The sequence below is a fragment of the Taudactylus pleione genome, unplaced genomic scaffold, assembly GCF_031769625.1.
Source record: "Taudactylus pleione unplaced genomic scaffold, aTauple2 ptg000842l, whole genome shotgun sequence".
NCBI lineage: Eukaryota > Metazoa > Chordata > Amphibia > Anura > Myobatrachidae > Taudactylus > Taudactylus pleione.
In genome coordinates this window covers 4,580,324-4,602,260 of record NW_028285244.1, presented here as the reverse complement: position 1 = coordinate 4,602,260, position 21,937 = coordinate 4,580,324, and the positions used below count along the sequence as shown (strand labels likewise).

The 21,937-nt window shown below is 42.2% G+C and overlaps 1 protein-coding gene across 1 annotated transcript in view; it reads left to right on the top strand.

Annotated features, from left to right (window-relative positions):
* ZMYM2 (zinc finger MYM-type containing 2) overlaps nt 1-21,937 on the top strand; it is a 77,328-nt gene that overhangs the window by 13,635 nt on the left and 41,756 nt on the right. The window contains exons 2-5 of the mRNA XM_088458546.1: nt 6,029-6,858; nt 10,385-10,667; nt 14,026-14,188; nt 15,398-15,610. Of these exons, the coding sequence (XP_088314672.1) occupies nt 6,102-6,858; nt 10,385-10,667; nt 14,026-14,188; nt 15,398-15,610 (1,416 nt within the window). The 5' untranslated portion in view covers nt 6,029-6,101. The remainder of the gene's footprint in view (nt 1-6,028; nt 6,859-10,384; nt 10,668-14,025; nt 14,189-15,397; nt 15,611-21,937) is intronic.

The following is a 21,937-nucleotide window of genomic DNA, read 5'->3' as shown; positions in this document are numbered from 1 at the left end:
GTATGTCAATTTAAATCTGAACTAGAATGGGCCATTCAGTTTTTTTTATTTTTTTTAGCAGTGCTAATTAATGGGTATGCAATGTAGAAGTTCAATTGTTTTGGGTGCCCATTTAGACCACTGCACTGTCTGACGCCCATAATTTTCCGCCGTGCTATAAACAATTGAATTCCCCCCCAGAAATCATTATAAACTACGCCATCGCTGCATTATAAAAACAGCAGATAGAAGAGGGAATGTACAGTATGCTGCATCTGCAGGTCATTTAGTGCTAACGCCAGGGCCGGAGGGTGGCAGGGATCATGGCGTGAAAACGGGCACCAACACATGCATGCCTGAAAATTGGGGCGCTGCCACTCCAAAAGGGGGCCTGTCCATTAAATGCACCCCCTTTTATTTTACAGCCCGAAAGCTCTCCCTGCAGAGTGAAAAGATATTGTGCGCATGGGGACAGCAGACTGTTTCAGCCGGGCAGTGCCATAAGGGCAGGGGACATTTTAGCTTTTCATAGTCAGTCAAGGCGCGGCGCTCCACTAAAACAGCCATCGATAGGCCCAGCAACTTTTTGATAACGCTAAAGGGGCCCGTACATTCACGATCCGATCTGCGATCATCAATGATTGGTGATTCGTCGGCGGATCAGGAAAATTTAACATGGAAAAAATTCCTAACTTGTCCAATTCTACCTTTTTCGGGTCTGGATTGGGGGAATCGAGATTTTTCAACACGTTGAATATTCCGGTTTCCCCAACTCCGCTGTCGTCAGAACGGAGAATTGTGGCATATGTATTGGCCCCTTTATGCAATCTACTAGCAACCAATCAGTGACACGTAGATGCATCTTGGTGTGTGTGATACCAGGGACAGCCCCTTTTCTACCACCTGCATTTTCTATGGGGTAAATAACTGGTGAGGGAGGGTAGAGAACGTGTTACAGGTGAGAAGGTCATCAGGTTGCCCTCCCATTTAATCCTGACGCTGTCAATGGACATTGACAGTGGACATTGACAGTTTTCCTTTATATTACATTAAGTCCTGCTATGGTTATTTTGTATAAATATATATTTGTGTGTAATATACAGAGGGGAATCCAACAGTTTATTTTCAGCCACATTCCCAGCGCTATTCAATTTGCGTTGATTTGAATCAAGTGGTTTCCATAAGTGGATAGTGGCACTCTAAAGTTTGTAGGTAGGAGTGCAAAGTTATCACTCAGGAATCGAGGAGGTCGTCAGAGGTAAGTGGGAAGGAGGACCATTATATTAAGAAGAGGTTGGACATGTAGGAAAGGGTATGTGTGTTGGCAAGGTTGAGTCTTGATTTGGGAGATGGTGTAAGGTTTTAGATTTTGTTGCAGCAATGGTTAATTATTTCAGGTGGCTGACCACTTGATAAGTTTTATTAAACAGTTGAGGGTCACACACACATTATGCATCCACATGCCCCTTTTATGCCATTGGACCACTCGTCCCTTTTATGTCATCACACCCCTCCACATGCCATTTTTATGCCATCATACCTCTCCCTATAAATGAAGAGTACTTTTGTGGTAAGCGTAAGGATAGACCCCTCACAGAAAACTTCTTCTGGTACAAATGCTTTTCTTTCCCACAAGGGACACACACTGACATGTTTACCTGGTGGTGGTGCAGGAGACGAACATTTGTCTATACAGCTGCCACTGCCAGAATAAAAAAAAAAAACGCACACACAACTACCCCCATTCAGAAGTTTGGGGTCCCCCAGACAATTTTGTGTGTTACATGAAAACTGACTTTTAAATGAGTTGCAAAATGAATAGAACATTTTGTCCTTCAAACTTTGCTTTTGTCAAAGAATGCTCCTTTTGCAGCAATTACAGCATTGCAGACCTTTGGCATTCTAGCTGTTAATTTGCTGAAGTAATCTGAAGAAATGTCACCCCACGCTTCCTGAAGCACCGCCCACAAGTTGAATTGGCTTGATTGGCACTTCTTGCGTACCATACAGTCAAGCTGCTCCCACAACAGCTCAATCGGTTTGAGATCTGGTGACTGCGCTGGTCACTCCATTACAGACAGAATACGAGCTGCCTTCTTCCCTAAATAGTTCTTGTATAATTTGGAGGTGTGCTTTGGGTCATTGTCCTGTTGGAGGAGGAAATTGGCTCCAATCAAGCGCTGTCCACAGGGTATGGCATGGCGTTGCAAAATAGAGTGATAGCCTTCCTTATTCAAAATCCCTTTTACCTTGTACAAATTTCCCACTTTACCAGCCCCAAAGCAGCCCCAGCCAACATTACCTCCACCATGCTTGACAGATGGCATCAGGCACTCTTCCAGCATCTTTTCACTTGTTCTGCTTCTCACAAATGTTCTTTTGTGTGATCCAAACACCTCAAACTTCGATTCGTCTGTCCATAACACTGTTTTCTTATCTTCCTCTGTCCAATGTCTGTGTTCTTTTGCCCGTGTTAATTTTTCCTTTTATTGGCCAGTCTCAGATATGGCTTTTTCTTGGCCACTCTTCCTAGAAGGCCAGCATCCCGGAGTCGCCTCTTCACTGTACACGTTGACACTGGCGTTTTGCGGGTACCATTTAATGAAGCTGCCAGTTGAGGACTTGAGGCGTCTATTTCTCAAACTAGAGACTCTAATATACTTGTCTTCTTGCACAGTTCCACTTCTCTTTCTACTCTGGTTAGAGCCTGTTTGTGCTGTTCTCTGAAGGTTTTACACACCGTTGTAAGAAATGTTCAGTTTCTTGGCAATGACAATAGCCTTCATTTCTAAGAACAAGAATAGACTCTCGAGTTTCACATGAAAGTTCTCTTTTTCTGGCCATTTGGAGAGTATAATCGAACCCACAAATGTGATGCTCCAGATACTCAGCTAGCTCAAAGGAAGGCCAGTTTTTTATAGCTTCTCTAACGAGCAAACCCGTTTTCAGCTGTGCTAACATAATTGAACAAGGGTTTTCTAATCATCCATTAGTCTTCTAATGCGCTTAGCAAACTAATATAATATTAGTGCCTTGTAAAAGTATTCACCCCCTTTGCATTTTTCATGTTTTGTTGCCTCACAACCTGGAATTTAAAATGGATTGTTTGAATGTGTGCATCATTGCATTCACAGAACATGCCTACAACTGAAGTTGTTTTTTTTTTTTTTTTTTATATCGTGAATCAAACAACATTTAGGACAACATAACAGTAAACTTCAGTGTGCATAACTATTCACCCCCCTAAAGTCAGTACTTTGTCAAGCCACCTTTTGCGGCAATTACAGCTGCAAATCGCTTTGGATAAGTCTCTATGAGCTTGCCAATCTTGCCCCTGGGATTTTTGTCCATTCCTCAAGGCAAAACTGCTCCAGCTCCTTCATGTTGGATGGTTTCCGCTTGTGAACAGCAATCTTCAAGTCTGACCACAGATTCTCGATTGGATTGAGATCTGGGCTTTGACTAGGCCATTCCAACACATTTAAATGTTTCCCCTTAAACCACTCGAGTGTTGCTTTAGCAGGATCCTTCGGGTCATTGTCCTGCTGGAAGGTGAACCTCTGTCCCAGTCTCAAATCCCAACCCAGAATTGTACTTCTCAACAACTTTGTCCCTGACTTGTTTGGAGAGCTCCTTGGTCCTCATGGTGTGATGCCTCTTGCTTAGTGGTGTTGCAGCCTCTGGGGCCTTTCAGAAAAGGTGTGTTTATACTGACAGATCATGTGACACTTAGATTTCACACAGGTGGACTTCATTTCACGAATTATGTGACTTCTGAAGGTAATTGGTTGCAACAGAACTTTTGAGGGGCTCCATAGCAAAGGGGGTGATTACATATGCACGTGCCAATTTTCAGAATTTTATTTATAAAGATTCTTTTTTATATATATATATATATAATTTCTCATTTCACTTCACCAAATTAGACTATTTTGTGCAGATCCATCACATAAAATTCAGATAAAAAATAAATAAATTACAGGTTGTAAGAGGGGTGAATACTTTTGCAAGGCACTGTTTGTGTATATATATATATGTGTGTGTGTGTATATATATATATATATATATTATACAATTCTAGCTCTGTTGCGATCTGCTCCGCTAGGGATTAGAAGCATTTTGCTATTTTCAGAGGGGTATTGTGAGACACTGATGTAATCTCTAATTGGGGGGTGGGATCACTCGAGACTAAAGAAGACTAGGGTTTAAGCAGTCCACTCTGTTGCGTTGCTGGATGATCGCACCGCTCAGCAGGGTAGGCCTGTTATGATGTGGGACATATTTTGCCCATCTATTGTTTTATAGCATATAAAATTAGTGACATGTTGGGGGCGATTCAAATGTTTGGCGCGCCCCCTGCTGGATGTCTATACGAATAGGTGCCCGATGGAGCAATTAAATTTTCTCTGTTTGGGCGACCATTTGTCCTTAATGTGGCTAAGACCACCGGGTTTAGCCGCGCAAATCAAAAGAAGTTGTTAGGGCGCCCCAAAAAAAGAGACTTTGCATTAATTTCTTGTTGAACCTCAGGAGGCTTTGAAAAGAAATGTCCCCTCTCAGCATTAGGCGTCCAAACGGAGCAACAATTGAATTGCACTGTTGGGCACCTATTCGTATAGATGCCCAGCAATTGAATCGCCCCCATTGAGGGCAATGCTAAAGTTCAGAATGCTGCAACAGTTGAGGCAACCAAAACTCACCTGTTCTCAATTCCTGTATCTAGAACAAGAAAAGGACACATTCTTGGAATTTATCAAAGGTGGAGGTGAAGTAACTGATCCAGATTTGGGTGTGAGGCATAAAGCAGAGGTGTTGTTTTGACTGTGCATTACATTTTAGGGGAGGTGGTTTCTCGTTGAAGTGGGAAGTTGAGCTCTCCATTGGAAATGTTGACCTCTGTTATTTCTGTTAATGTGAGACAGTTGGTCACAAGAGACATCAAAGGGGAGGTAAAATTAACAAACGCAGCATGAAATTCCTGTAAGATGAATATTAGTAATTGATATCTTAGGGGGAATTCAGTTGAATGCGACTTTCAGCTCCCAGTATGAGCACATGGAGCTATTCAATTTCTCGGTAAAATGCATTTTCCTACTTAAGTAGGTGCAATGCTGTAAGCGCACATGGTAACACCACAGCTAGCTTCAAAGCACTGGTTAGCTCGGTTGTTCAGACAAGTTGATTTAACCAATGTGAGTGACCACCAATGTGAGTGACCGTTTTTTTTTTTTTTTCCCCAGTATTTGGAAGCGAATGCTTGATTGTCATTTGCTCTTATACATTACAAGATTTTCTTTCCAAAAAGCTAACTTTTTGCATAAAATTGCAACAATGTTGTAACAGTATAAAACCAAACAGAAGAAAAAATAACTGGAATCGCTGCCTTTGAAGTTCTACTGTAGTGAATGGGGAAGAGGAGGTGATGCAATTTTATTTGAATTTTTTTTGTATTTCTTATCATAGTATGTACATGTACAGCACCACACTTATGTTTTGCATTTGTTTATGGGACTTATATACAATGTAATGCAACGTTTCATTGAGGGTGTCCGGAAATGTGGGGTGGGTGCCGAGTCATACACTGAAATGTATTAAAACAACACAACTGCTACGTTGGAAATTTCAGTCTGTACTGCCTGCAGTGTACGGTTAAAAAATGTTTTGTGGTCTACTAGGAGCCGATTCAATTAAGCACGCTGTTAGGACGGCTAAAAGATTTCTTCTCGCACCCTCCTGAGGATGTGAGGAGAATGGCAACTAAAGTGCTGGCCATGAGGCTGTGTTCCGGGTTAGCTCGGTGCTGACAGCCGTGCAGCCTGCACTTTAGTCGAAGACCGCCAGTACTAAACACCCTGCTTTAGTCACTAGAACCGGCATTCTCCGACTTAAGTCAGACTAGTCAGAATTAACAGCACGCTGAATTGAATAGCTCCGGGTGCTCCCTCCCGGCGCTATCAACAGTGTGCTTAATTGGATTGGGTCCTTAGAATTTGAAGTTTCTGTATATTCACCTGGAGCCTGCAATAACATTTTTCTTATGCTTTAATAGGTTACCTGGAATGTTCACTGGCCCTGTAGGAAGGTTTGATTGACAAGAGAGTTCTGGTCCTCCATCTAATGCAATGGCTACAGGACTAAAAAATGTGGGCAATGCTTTTGGTGGCCCGATGCCCTCCAAAACCTTCCAGAGCGCACCCATTATAGATGACGACGACGATGATGTAGTTTTCATTGAACCTATACAGATTCCTTCGAATGCCCCGCCTGTTGCTCCAAGAAGTGCAGGGTTTTCTTCATCAAAAAATGAAAATCACAGGGCAGACCCCAAATCGCACTCTTCCAGCAAGGATGCAGAATCTAGCCGGGGAGCAATAAGTGAGACAATCATCATTGATGATGAGGAAGAACCTGAGCCCAGTCGTCTGCATGACAAAAATGCTTCCACTTTTACCAATCGCAGGCTTATGGACTCTACCAAGTCTGTTAATGTGGATTTTCCATCTCCATCTTGCTTCTCAAGCAACAAACCAAATGCTGGGATGAGTACTGGTATTACTACTGAGCCTGACTCTGAAATACAAATTGCAAATGTCACCACTTTGGAATCTGGAATTAGTTCTGTAAGTGATAGCCATCATCACAATTCTGAAAGTCGAGATATGAATCTGATGATCACTCATGTCACATCGCTGCAGAACCCCGGCATGGGAGAGGTGCCTAATGGATTACAGGCAACTCATTTTGGTGGCCATCTCCAGACATATCCTTCTCCACTTACCTCACAGGCCAAGTCTACAACAGGACCTTATAACCCAGGAAGAATTAATGTTGGTGGTGATGTTTTCCAAAATGGGGAATCTGCAACACATCATACTCCTGGTGAGTGAAGAATGTGCAATTTATCCCTATATATTTAAAATGTTCCATATTTTATTACAGATTTTTTATTGAATTTTTTTTATGTGGAAATGTCCGCCCTATACTGGTGGAAATGATTGGATCGTCGGTTCAGAATGGTTTATTCTGCCAAATAGAAGACAACTATAATTGTTTCTGTAGAATACACAACTATAAAATGTGTTATAATATAGTTTTGGTCATATATTTCCTAGATATTAATCCCCTGCTTTTATCAATGGCTAGACACGCTAGCAGATTTAGTGTTTAGAACATCACCTACATCCTCGCGTACTCCTCTTCAGGGTGCAAACTTGCATGCAGTTTTTATTTTTTGCTTATGCCCCCACAGCCGGTCGTCGGCAGGTTTCATGTTTACTGAAATAACTGGACTTGGTAGTAAATTGGTTTTGTGTTTTTTTGGTTTTTTTTTTTGGTTTTTTTTTTCCTCCTTTATTGTATTTTACTATCCATGAAGCTGTATTTGTTATTTAAAGATATAGGGTGACCATATGATTATTAGACAAGGAAACCAGTCACTGTATTTTAATTGAGTTTGTGACAAAATTGCCAGCCGCAATGCTGTTTTCAGCCTAGCGCAGCGCTACCAGCATTGTGGTCAGAAAATGACGGTTAGTACGCCTAAACACCCGGCTTAAGGCGAGCTAACAGGCATCTCCTGACTATAAGTTCTGGGTGTGGGGGAAACCATTGAATAGCTCCCCCCCCCCCCCCTATTCTATACTAACTACCTAGAAAAAATCCTACCGACCATACAACTACAGGATAATAGAAAATTCCCATGTAGCTACCGAGAGCAATAGACTAGTGACCCTAAGCTAGGATCAGCCGTCAATACTATACTATATCAGAACTATAGGCTCTCCCATATTTTAAATAAATGGTGTTAGTCATATGCAATACTTAATGTAACAACAAATATCCATAAACCAGAATAGACAGATTTTACAAACTATAACCAAAGAGTTACAAAATACCAATCTTAGGGCCTGATTCAGAGCCGGACGCTCTGACAGAGCGCTCGCTCTGAATCTGGGCCGGCCTTTTGGTTTTTTCGGACTGCCTCCTGGCCGCTCGCATAGCTGTGGGTGACCACCCACAGCTATAGCGAGCGGCCATGATGATGGTCAAGACCATCGTGACCATCGTGACCATCGGGCTTGCGACGAGACCCTTGTGGTAGGGTCTCGTTGCCGCAAGCCCCAGAGAGATTTCGGCTCTCACAGAGCCGAAATCTCTCCCACTGACATCACTCGTGATGTCAGTGGGGCCGCTCCCAAACTGAGGCGTTCACATGGGAATGCCTCAGTTTGGGTAGCCACTCCCCCAGCCCGCCCACCAAAGGGGTCGTGCTGTCACTCAACATCGACAGCACGCCCCCTTTGGTACGAGACCCGGGAGCGACGGATTGCCCGTCGCTATCTGGGTCTCACGCATGTGCACGACGGAGCCGGCTCCGTCGTGCGCATGCGCACTGGGCCACCATCAACCCGCTTGCGATAGCGCTCGCGAGCGGTTCTGAATCAGGCCCTTAGTCCGGCCAGACCTCGGCTTCTTGTGAGATTGTACAAATAGACCTGTCTCCGTCCCCCCAGAAACACCACATAAAATATTTAAGCAATATATTCTGCAATTACCCTGGCATCCAAGGATATACGAAAAAAAAGCAAGGAGTACTGTAGGGAAAAGTTCAATATCTTCAAATCATTTGGAAGAACCAGAACAGAATCGAAATATCCAAAAACTGAGAAGGCAGCAGATTCAAAAGTAGACAGACATTTGACAGGATAAGTCCAGAAATTGCTCTGTTGTACATATATTCTGTAGCTTCAACCCAACCGGACTGATCTGTTTGATTGGATAAAACCCAACAGAGTCTAGGTAGGCAGGAGCTAATAGGGTATTAAGCCCAGTAGTGGGCACCACCAATGGACAGGCTGGATTTAAAGGGTGCACCTCCATTGAAGGATGGCACTGACACAGGCTGAATAAGAAGCCTCTGAGTAGAAGCATTAATAGACCGGGGAATTTGCAATAAGGAGACAGCCATCTTTACTACAATGCAGGTTTATAGGTGCAATCAATAAAGCGTGGTATCTAAGTCACCAAACTGTAGAGTATTAGAAGTCCAGCAAATCAGGAACAACAAAAGGGCAAGCCGGATGATGACTAGCGGCAAGATGGTAGTGGCTGGCACACCACCAGAGCTCACCTGCAAATAACCAGGAGATAACCCGCAGCAGCCGTGAGGAGGAAGTACCATACAAGATGACCGCTGATGCAGGAGACGGTGAGGCAACACAGCCACAGCAGCAGCTTTGACAAACGAGCAGGGAGAGCTCTCTACTGAATCCGGTGCACCAAATCAACCGGAGGATTCACACATCAGCTGAGGAGAACCGCGATGTCAAGTTGGCAGCGGCGGCGGCACACAACTAACGCTCACTGTGCGCTACAGCAGACAAGCAGGATCCGAAGAAGAACATCAGAACAAGATGGCGGCAGTCCGCGTCGATCACTCCCCAGACGTCTCAGCAAGCAGGCAGGGTACAAAGAGAAGTCAGACGACTGGACTCTTGAGTTGGAAACAGGATTCTCAGGTAAGTACAGCTCACTATATAACCTCAGGAGCCGGAGACAGGGACGCCATTCACCGCATGGAGAGGACACGGACGCGGGGATAGAGCATAAGCGTCACCAAACAGAAGTCCAGCTAAGGACCCCCCGATGCTCAGAGGAAGATGCCCCAGAGTAATTAGCAGCTTTGGAATGAAAAAATCCACCAAAAACAGGATATTTAAAGGATATTAGCGGGAGAGCCGGCTGAACGCACCCTGCTCCTAGCTACTTCAGGCCAGTGAAGTATCTGATGGAATTATCCGTGCAAGGCCTATTACAAGTATATACCCCCTGATGTATGTCGCAATGTTTTCATTTAAGCAATGTTCATGTTTTAATGTATCCTAAGCTTTAACCAGCAGTTGCGCTAGTGAGTGTTTGCGTTATAACGGAGGTTGGGGTTTCTGTAGCTGCTTGCTCATTTATTTGTTGCTAACCACAAGTGAAAGCGTGCCCTCGTTAACCACCAGAGGTAATTTAACCCAGTGGTAATGGCCCTAAAAAAAAACCTTTTTTTTTTCTTTTTTCTTTTTTTTTTTTTTTTAATGCTCCTTCAAAACATTTTCTAATTTTTTTTTTTTTACTATAACCGATACTGAATTGCTCATGTTTGGAATGAGACCATTGACTAGTATTGAGCAAGTATGTATTCAATGATTTGGTTGATGGGTATGCTGCAAATTGGGCAAAATTTGGTCAAATTAACTTTTAAGTTGTACAAGTTATTAAGTTAATTTAGAGGTTTATTTGCTGTATTTCAAATAAAGGTGCAAGTTATAGTGACAACTATAATGAGTTACTGCAGCTAGCCTTGAATTGATGCCTCCTGAATCTCCTCTTGTTTAATGCCAAGCCTTTCCTCTTTCAGATGCTTGGATATCTCAGTCTGCGTCATTTCCACGGAATCAACAGCCAGTTGTGGACACAATGTCGCCGGTGGCCTCTCTTCCAAAACAAGTTTTGCAGCCTCCTCCACCGCAGCAGCCTTCAAAAGCTGTTAAAGTGACTTGTGCAAACTGCAAGAAGCCGCTTCAGAAGGGGCAGACCGCCTATCAGCGGAAAGGGTCCACCCACCTGTTTTGTTCCACTACCTGCTTGTCATCCTTCTCACAGAAACCAGCCCCAAAGAAGCTATGCACTATGTGTAAAAAGTAAGCCTACCGAGTATCTGGTGCCCTGCTGGCCAGTACTGCTGTTCATCAATAGATTTCTATAGAGATAGATATCTATCTATCTATTATAGACTTGTTATATCAATTACTTCTTAGAGACCTGTTTTCTTCATGCATTAGGACAAATTAACATTTAAATTCCTGTGGCGTTTATAAAATGGTGGAAATCCATGGTTCACATTTAACACGTGGTCTCATTTCAACTGCGTTTAAGTATGTTTAAAGTTACCTCTTGAATTGAGCACTCCTATGCTTTTTATGTGTGTCTAAGATGTAGCATGAAGTGTTTAATAGCTTGCAGTATTAAAACAGTTGTAGACTAGTTCTTTCTGTGCTGTTTTACTCATAAGCAAGAACACCATTGGATATTGGTACCTACACACTACTTTCTTGTCTTGGCCTCTGGCTTTGTTTTGAAATGCTCCTTGCCATCATTAGCTAGCTGGGAAATTCATCACAGGGTTGTAGCACCCGGGCTAAGTTCTCAGAGCTATTCAATTGACTTCATCGTGCCCGGGAGATGCACTTTACTAATGCCTGGGGCTTAGTCACAGTAAACTGTATCTCCCAGTTTAAATGGCGGTCGATGTTATTACCGCACGTGGCACGACCGTGACTAGCCCTGGGGCACTAGTTAATGCAGATTTCTGCTCGCACACTCAAGCTAGTTGTGGGTATACAGTGCCAGCAGTTGATTATGAATATATGGCACTTAATTCAGGAGCTACATCCCCGCGATAAGAATTGAATTTCCTGCTGTGCTCCTGTACAAGTTCTGATACGATAGATGATAAACAAGTATTTGTCATTATAGACTTCTTAACATTTGCTCAAAGGTTTTTTTGTCCAGATCCAGTGTGCTGTGTGTTGGAAGGTCTGACTCCATGATTTCAGCCTTATCTTAAATTTCTTCACTTCTGAAAAGTACCTGAAATTTACATGTAGTTTCACTAGCAGAAGCCCTTTTATATAAGCCCTCTGGTTTTCTTGGGCGACCAATGTAGCAATTTAATTATTGTGGATGTTGCGCCCAATTCGACCAGATTTAGCAGCGTCAACGGCTAACCCCATCTAAAGTCTTAGTTAGGGCACCCAAACTACGGACTTACCGCACATTTCTGCTCACCATCGCAGGAGAGCAGAAAAGCCGGTGCTGGCTATTTTTGTGCCCGGACAGAGCAGCAATTGAATTGCAGGGGGTGAACAGAAATCTGCGTTAAGTGCAGCATGTGGGCTGTAATGGAATAGCCCCGTACACTGCTTTGGGCGGAATTCAATTGATTACACGGTCCGGATCTCCCGTCTAAAGTGACAGGAGATCGCGGGCCGCCATTCAATTGCTGCCGTTCTTCGCGCTGATCGCGCCCATAGAGGTCAGGTTTAGCCGCGCAAAGCAGCTAAACCCGACCAAAGTGCTGGGCGCGATCGCGAAAAGTGATGTTTGGGCGCCCAAACATGTCACTTTTCGTACATTTCAGCTCTCATCCCCCAGGGGCTGCGAGCTGAAATGTAGCGTTTGGCAGCTGATTGCGACCGACAGTAGCAAGAATAGAATAGCTCCGTCGGGCGCGATAGGGGATGAAAACAATTGAATTCCGCCCTTTGAGTCTAATCTAATCCGGCCCTTAATGGCACGAAAGCTTAAATAAAGTAGATTGTGTGGTTTTGTTTTTTTTTTTTTTAATTTTGCATATATATAATTCTGATTATAGTATTTTAGGGCTAGCAAGGGTTTATTTATTTATTTTTACCAATGTTTTCTTTTAGCTAATAAAAAAAATAATGTAGTTTAACAAATTGCAGAAACAGTGTATTTTATTCTAATTAGCCTTTCTGTAAAATACCTGCAATTTTCATACACTGATATATATTATGCTGGCTGGCAATTAAATTGATCCATTGCAATTAGGAACTATCGGCATGATGCTTGTGTTTAATTATGACGTGAATGTAAATTTATTTTTTTTATTTAATGGGATCACCGATTTAAGTATTTGGAAGTGTATTGGTAATCTAGTGTGTCCTTGCACAGATGCATGATACATTGTTTCCAAGTTCCATGTTATACGCTCACCATATTCCAAATTTTATCTCCAAAACCATTACATATATTATGTATAGAGCGTTAGATATGATGGCTCTTTGGCCGAATCTCTGTATTTACCATTTCTATTTCTTATTATTTTATGAGGGTCTGCAGGAGTTGTGCATAGGGGGTAAAACCTAGAGATTTGCATAGGTACAGTCAACACATCTATACCTATAAACGTAATAGATATCCAATTACATGATTACGTAGCAAATCCGAATTGGAGAGGGCTCTTCTCGTTAGAGCTTACATTCTAGCTGAAGGACAGATATAGATTGGGAGATGGGGTAGAGTTTGTGACGGCAGAGACTGGGAAATCCGTAGGAGGGGTGGTAAATTTATGTGAAGGGATTATTCTAGGATTTATAGTAGAGGGAGTGTAGAGCTTTCTCTCTCCTCCCTCCATGTTGGCACCATGAAAAGTGAGGACAGTGATCTTTAAAAAAGAAATAATAAATCGAACAGGTTGTGTGAGTGCCACTGCACCTAACCATTCGATGGGAAGCGGTGTCTCCCAAATATAAATGAAGTCTGGTCTAGCGCATAAAGGGGTGCACAGTGTGCGCTGAAACCTTAGATGGCCAATCTCAAGGCCTGTGTTGGGGCTAATGCAGATACGGAAGTGCTTGTATTCCTACCTTCTTGGCCATCTCCTAACAACTTATCTACAGATGTGTCTTCCTACATCTAGCGTCAATATTCCACGCAGTGTGACTTCTGAGTGAGCCACCAGGTCCCGTGCTACTCTGCAAGCATTGGGTGTGCTTTTTTTTTTTTTGAAAATGCATTTAGGTCGCAATCTGATGAGACTAGTGTTGCATATTAAATTAATCAGCACAGTATGCTGGTGCGTCCTAGTCACATCACATTGCGGCTTAGATGCATTTTCGTCATAAAAGATGCCCGGTTCTAGCAGTGTCTCACAGGACCTGGTGTGGCTAGAGGGGATTTTTAGCATGACTACCGCAAAGATATGCAAGGACACATGTATAATGTGCCACACAGCAATATTAAACAGTGTGCCACACCAAAAGTTAGAGGCAGCCAGGTTTTTTTTATGTTATGGTGATTCAGCACCCATGAGGTTTTCCTGATCTGACCTTTGTTGGCAGTCTTTAAAAATCTGCATGACGTGATTATTAAATAAGAAAATGTATACGCTGTTGAAAATGGACCTGTTGATTGTTTTAATGTGTGTATGCTGTTCAGTAAAGGCTTTTCTGAGGTGGCTTCCCATTTGTTTTCCAGAGATATTACAACAATGAAAGGTACAATTGTTGCTCAAGTTGATTCAAGCGAGTCCTTCCAGGAGTTCTGCAGTACTTACTGTTTATCACTTTATGAGGACAAGCAGAATTCTGCCAAAAATCAAAGCAAATCAAGATGCACTATTTGTGGCAAATTAACAGAGGTATCTTTCACTTTCATTAACAAACCTAATTGTGTGTGCTTACAAGTGACGTAAAGATGATTTTTAGAAGCACTAGGGAAATTCAGTTGTTTTCCCCTGCGGCTGTTAGTAATGGGCGCCCAACGGGGCAATTCAGTTGTTGCTCCAATCGGGTACGAATGCAGCGGGCGCACAGATTTCTGCTCTCACCCTCCTGAGGTGACTAGCAGAAGTCGGTGAATAGTCCTGGTTTTGGACGCCTTAAGTGCTGTTTGGGTGTGCCAGCCAGGACTTTACACTGGTTTAGGAATTCTGTGCAGTGTGCCACTGTACATTGCTGCAGCACCTGTTTGCCCACATATTGGCCCTTTATGGTAGTACAGACATTGCTAGTATTCCCTCACATCTCTATGTACCGCTATGGGGCGAGAAGGAAAACTTGAGATGCCACCAAGCGTGATGTGCCAACCCCACCCCCACTATTGGTTGCAATGGACAACTTGTGAAGCCTGGGGATGTGATGGACTGTTCAGGAATGACGCAACCAGGGGGGAATTCAATTACATGCGAAGGGTGCGAATTGCCGTTGCCATGGCGTTTAAATGCCAGCAACAGCAGCCCGGGTAGCGAACACTTTTGAGAGAGATCACGCTGCTTTAAAGCATGGCAGCTGCCACACAGAATCACTAGGACAAATGTATTCACTCTGAATTGATTTCCCCCCATCGTGATGTTGCTGAGGAATTGAAACGCACACACAAGAACTTTGGGTAGTAACGTTCATTTGAATTCTCTAATATGGGATAACGAGAGAGAGGTTTTAAGGTGCCTATCCACTAGCAGAAATGAAAACGACTGCACCATTACGACATTGTTATCGTGCAGTCGTTTTCATGTCTGCTCATAGCCTGCACTGAACGAGCAGTCGTTCAGTACAGGCTCATCCATCACCTGCAAACATGCAGGTCGTCAGGTTGACCAGCCTGTTTGCACGATGATGGATGTCTAAACGACCAGCGGGCACATGCATCGCTGATAGTTTTAGACCTATTTGCAAACGATTTATGAACGATACTGTTTATCGTTCAATCGTTCATTTAAATCGTCTAGTGGATAGAGGCCTTAAGTCAAGAAAGGTGTTGGAATTTTAATTTAATATAATACATTTGTGCCTGTCTTGTGTACTGATGGATCTGGCTTATCTGTGAATTTTTATCTTTTTCTTCTCAGATTCGCCATGAAGTTAGTTTCAAAAACATGACTCACAAGCTGTGCAGCGATCACTGCTTCAATCGCTACAGGATGGCCAATGGCTTGATCATGAATTGCTGCGAGCATTGCGGTGAATATCTGCCAAGCAAAGGCGCCGGAGACAATATACTCATGGTTGATGGCCAGTGGAAGAGGTTCTGCAGTCCAGCCTGCCTCAATGAATTTAAGCTGGTAAACTTTTCAAGTGTTCCCAACATATTCTACTAGGAAGGAAAGAAAGTTCTGCATTGTCATAGTCTGCACACAATGCTATGCAATTGTACCAGGCTCCTTTGATACTGAACATGTGAAACAATGAGTGGGAACCTGCATAAACTGTTTTTCTAAACAATAGGGATGGTTGGTATTGTCTGTTCACCAGCCCCTATTATATATTGACTCTCAGGTCTGTTAAAACACATCAGATGTTGACGAGAAGAGTTATTATTTAAACAGTTTATTCTTATATAGAACGCTTACTCTTCCCTTGTTCTCGCTGCTGGTAGAATTTATTTCTGGAACATGCAGGCAAAGCTTACCTATCACATGTGCCTTTTTCTATTCCGATGTTTTTCAGCAAAGACCAAAAACCAATTTGTAAAGTTTGTTTATATATATTTTAGACTTGTAGCTATAATAAGGCTTGTACACATGGGTGTTTAAAGAAGACTTCTAAAAATCTAGATAAAAACACCTACTTTTATTCTTTCTTTTATCGGAGTGTTGAAAACACGTCCTCAAGGTTTCGGGCAGTGTAGAGAACTATGTACTTTGAGTGAGAACCCAGAAAATGGAATTGTTACACCAAGCGTAACAATTGAACACTGCAGGCCACATTGCCATTGCAGTAAAGTACATACCTTTTAGAAGGTGTATGAGTAAAGTCCATTGCCTTATCTTCTATGGGCAGCCTGGCGCATTTGCCGGTGCAAGAACACGTGTTAAACGTGTAAGATGAAACCTGTGTATACAAGCACTTATATGAAACACAGTTTTATAGCTTGGTTTTTGCAGTGCTACTCCTTGTTGCATGTTACAGTTAGGCCTGGAAACTAAGATTATTTTGATTAAATTGACAGTAATATGTTAGTCTAGCCAGCTCGTCCTGGGACCTGAACAAGCCCACCACCAAGTTTGTTTCATAATCCTGCTTGCAACTTGAGAAATACGAGCGAATACTTATTGTTTATACTACGTTTGTCATATTTGCACCATAGTAAACAAGTCTCAGGTAGTTCTTACATCTGTAATAAGTCTCCCCTGTGTGGTTTTTCCAACGTTCACGCTCATTCCAATGAAAATCAGCATGAGCAATTTGTGCCAAAATGCCTCTCCATTGTAATTGTAACCTAGATGGCGAGTCTTATTTTATACATGTGCGCACACACATTTACACATTCTTTACTGTAGCAATATAATTATTTTATATGTAGTGTACTTTGCAGTTGGTGCATTGAGTTGTTTTATAGGTGTCCCTCCTGGCACAATTTTTAAAGCATCATTTTGGATTTTGAGCATTAAGAACCCAAAGTTGATGTAAAAGTTTGTCTGAAAAGGAGTGCTAAGTGTCCTTCTATAACTTTCAGTAATATTTATATTTCACCTGTTATTTTACGCTAACATTATACCGTTCGCCTTAATATAGTAAAGTACTATTTTAGAGTTTGTATAAGGTACCACATTCCATATATGTTCAGATTGTGGGGATGGTAGTTACTTTACCTACATGTAATGATACATATGTCCTGTAAGTGCAGTAATCTAGGATTGTACCTCTAGAGTTGTGGCTTATGGGTGGAGCTAGGGGCTTGTAGACTAGTGGTGTCTAGCTCCTTGCCAGTTGATATAGATAATATATATATGGGTGATGGTTTTTATGTTTAACTTTCTTGGCAATGAATTGTATTTTCTAAATACTTTATTACTTTTACATTTAAATTGTTCACGTAAGTTAGGTTTAAGTTTAGTGTGTGTTACTTTATCTCCAATTTAAGATCCTCACACCATCTCATTGCAGTGTTTGATTCCACACTTTAGGCTACTAAGTTTTATATTGTTCTTTACATATAGATGTTCCTTATGGAAGAATGTATATTCAAGCATGACACTAAGGGGTAAAATCTTATTTCATGTGAAGGGTGCGAGTTGCTCTACGCGGACCCGTTCCAAACCAAAATTCGCTTAATTTTCCTTGGAGCCCTATGGGTCTGCGAGCACTTTTAGGCGAATTCGACTGCCGTCAAGCATGACTATTGTTGCGATGACTCGCATCAGCGAGTACATCGCGTGGAATAGGATTGACCCCTAACTTTTATAAAAAATACTTGTGTAGAATATCCACCAGATATGACATAAGGCCTTCTGTGTAGCAGGTAATCAGAACAGTGTAGCAATTCCCTTAAGGGTATTAGAACAAGTACTTGTACGTGCACCTTTTAAACATTCACACCATTGTCACAAAGGGGAAAGGTTCATCTAACTGATGGTGATAGCTGAGTTGTAACCATCTCCTTGCAACTCACTAGCGCAGTATATGTTGCATAGAAGCATTTACCCATGTTCTCCATGTGGCGGATAAGTACAGATTAATAAGGCCAGTTTATCTTGCTACCAGGATATCATGTACAACATTGACTGCAATGTTGAAATGTCTTGGGAGCGTAGGGTGACTACAGTGTATAAATGTCCTGAGAGCATAGGGTAACTACAGTGTATAAATGGCCTGGGAGAGTAGGGTAACTACAGTGTACAAATGTCCTGAGAGCTTAGCACTGTGCAGATGTCCTGAGAGAGTAGGGTAACTATAGTGTGCAAATGTCCCGAGAGCATAGGGTAACTATAGTGTACAAATGTCCTGAGAGTTTAGGGTTATTACACTGCAAATGTCCTGAGAGTGTAGGGTAACTATAGTGTACAAATGTCCTGAGAGTTTAGGGTTATTACACTGCAAATGTCCTGAGAGTGTAGGGTAACTATAGTGTACAAATGTCCTGAGAGTTTAGGGTTATTACACTGTGCAAATGTCCTGAGAGTGTAGGGTAACTATAGTGTACAAATGTCCTGAGAGCATAGGGTAACTACAGTGTACAAATGTCCTGAGAGCATAGGGTAAACTACAGTGTACAAATGTCCTGAGAGCATAGGGTAACTACAGTGTACAAATGTCCTGAGAGCATAGGGTAAACTACAGTGTACATATGTCCTGAGTGCATAGGGTAAACTACAGTGTACATATGTCCTGAGTGCATAGGGTAAACTACAGTGTACATATGTCCTGAGTGCATAGGGTAAACTAGTGTGTATAAATGTCCTGAGAGCATAGGGTAACTACAGTGTACAAATGTCCTGAGAGTTTAGGGTTATTACACTGTGCAAATGTCCCGAGAGCATAGGGTAACTACAGTGTACAAATGTCCTGATAGTTTAGGGTTATTACACTGTGCAAATGTCCCGAGAGCATAGGGTAACTACAGTGTACAAATGTTCTGAGAGCTTAGGGTTATTACACTGTGCAAATGTCCCGAGAGCATAGGGTAACTACAGTGTACAAATTTTCTGAGAGCTTAGGGTTATTACACTGTGCAAATGTCCCAAGAGCATAGGGTAACTACAGTGTACAAATGTCCTGAGAGTTTAGGGTTATTACACTGTGCAAATGTCCTGAGAGTTTAGGGTGACTATACTGTGCAATATCTTAAAAGCATAGGGTTATTCCACTGTGCAGATGTCCAGAGACTTTAGGGTAACTACAGTGTACAGATATCCTGAGAGAGTAAGGTAACTATAGTGTACAGATATCCTGAGAGCATAGGGTAACTACAGTGTACTAATGTCCTGAGAGCATACAGTAGGTTTATTACACTGTGCAAATGTCCTGAGAGTTTAGGGTATATACAGTGTGTCCTGAGAGTTTAGGACAAATAGGGGAGATACAGGCAAGGCTTCCACTTGTGTAGATGTAATACCAGGATACCCTTAATATAGTATAAAGTTTGTTTTCTTAGTAAATACTGCACTAAATAAAGCTTTAACATAATGCATGGGGCTCTCGCATATGCTGACAAATCCTGGGACTTTAACAGATCCTTAATATCTCAAAGGGGGAGATTCAGTTAAGCACGAGGTGCATAGCGCCGGGAAGTTTGTCCCGGAGCTATTCAGTTCAGCTTGCTGTTTAGTCAGACTATAACAAGTCTGAGAATGCCAGTTCTCGTGACTTAACCTGGGTGTTTAGTCTCGAGAACCGGCATCTCTGACTAGTGGTGGCCGAGAGACTGTTAGCTCCGCGCGAAGTCAGAAAAGAGACGGCACTTTAGTCAGATTTCTGCTCACACCCTCAGGAGGGTGCGAGAAGAAATCCGAACCTCGCTGTCAATTGAATAGGTCCGGGAACCTTTTCCTGGGGCTATCCAACATCGCAATGAATTGAATCGCCCCCAAAGATTCATTGCAGCATAGTGTAGTATGTACTTAATGATCGTCTGCACAGAACTCCATTATATGGTGCTGAGCAGTAATACTGGGTACACATTGTTCGATATATTGTTAATTCAAGCCGGCTAGTGATATACCGTTCAGTGTCGGCTCGTGTGTACACGCAATATATCTATGAATGTTGTTCACAAATGTATCGTGTCTGCCGTGCAGCACGGCTAATGCAATATATCTTGCGCTCATCTGTCAGTTTGTACGGGAAACCCACCGACAGTCCTGTACACTGGCTGCAGGAACCGCCGACACTGGCCAGACATATCGAGCGCCCGATTGGTAAGTCTGCATCTTGCCAAATTGGTCGCTCGTTCTGCAGGAACAGTCCTTCGGCTGCTGGATCGCTTAAATGTGTACACAGTTTAACAGTCCAACAAAGGCGATGTGAATGCTGGTCAGTAACGTGTGTACGAGATAATTTGCCTACAACACTTAGACGAACTGCATTAATGTGTGTGTCCCTAAAGAGCAATGCAGATGTTTAAATATTGATCCAGTGTGTTTAAAAAAAAAAAAAGGTGTACCATTCTGGGGTACCCACCCCCTTACTGTAAACGTCGATAATTTTAGTGTGTGAGTGAAAACTTGCGATGGCTGTGTGTACAATGTGGTGATCCCGAACTACATACCACGCACAACTGAATTCCTCTATAAGACAGATATTTTACATTAAAAAAAAGCACCATCTTAATTCATCCACAATGTACAAGTATATCCCACAGACAATATTACACCAGGGGATAATAGTCAGGATAGCCACATAATGATGTTTCTCGTGACTCATGGTTTAATGTAAATTGATTCACCAATACATCTGGGGGTATATATTTACTAAAACACGGGTTATCAAAGCTTTTACAGTTTTAAAACAGCAATAGGAATGAATGCTAAACAAGGCCTGTTTAGCATTTATTGCTATTGCCATTTTAAAACCAGGTTATAACAGGTCATAGTTGCCAATGATGACCGGCTTTGACATGCCGCGGTTTATGTACCCCTGTGTTTTTTATTTCTCAATGTAATCTTATTCTATATTTAGGGTATTATGTAATCTCCTTTTGTGCAGTTTTTAAAGTACATTGAGATGCTGAGAATGAGGGCCCAGCACTTTGTTGCATGCTGGACCTATGTGGTAGTCTGTATGTATTAGCATGGCCTTAGTAGAGACCATTTTTTACACCCCCACTACCATTGCCTCTGTCCTGAAACCACATTGCCGACTATCGATAAATGGTATTTGGACTGAATTTTCAGTAAATGATTTTAAATTGTACTAGATGTATAAGACCACCATACCAGTTATTTATTTGAACAACTTTTGTTTTGATTGGTAATTAGGGATGCTTTTATACTGCACACCTCTATGCTGTTAGCAGGCAAATCTAGCACTGTAACTGTTAATGTTTGTTCGATTTCATTAAAAATATTTGCATATTTTGAAAAGTGTTTGATGTAGTTTATTTTGGTTCGTACTTGGTAACACCATGACCCCTAGTGGCTGTTATGCTGCATACCCCTTCATGTCACAGTATATACCACATCTAGACCATGTCCTATAGGGCTGGATTTGGTGTAAGCCGTACTGTTGTGGCCTGCACATAGTGTAGACAGTCATGTGAAATAAAGCACCTCAGTGATATCACTGTTGCTGTGAATGGATGATATGCTCTTCCACATATTGGTTTCACCCACAAAATGCGTACTTCCACGTCCGGGCGCATCCGATAGTCACCTAGAAGCACATAAAGACGCAATGATGTTCCACAACAGTGGCGTTCATTTCATTAATAGGCTATTCAATCAGAGAATTAGAAAAATCATTTCATTGGTCCAAAAAAAAGGAAATGCACAATGAAACACCCTTTTGTTAATAAAAACTGAGCATATCAGTCCTGCATGCCCCCTACAGAGAAGGTGAGCAGAATTTTGGGCACCCTATGTGGATAGACGGTCTAAATGGGCGCGACAAGCACAACAATTAATGGACGGCCAAAACCAATTGAATTACAACATTGAGCGTCCATTAATTAG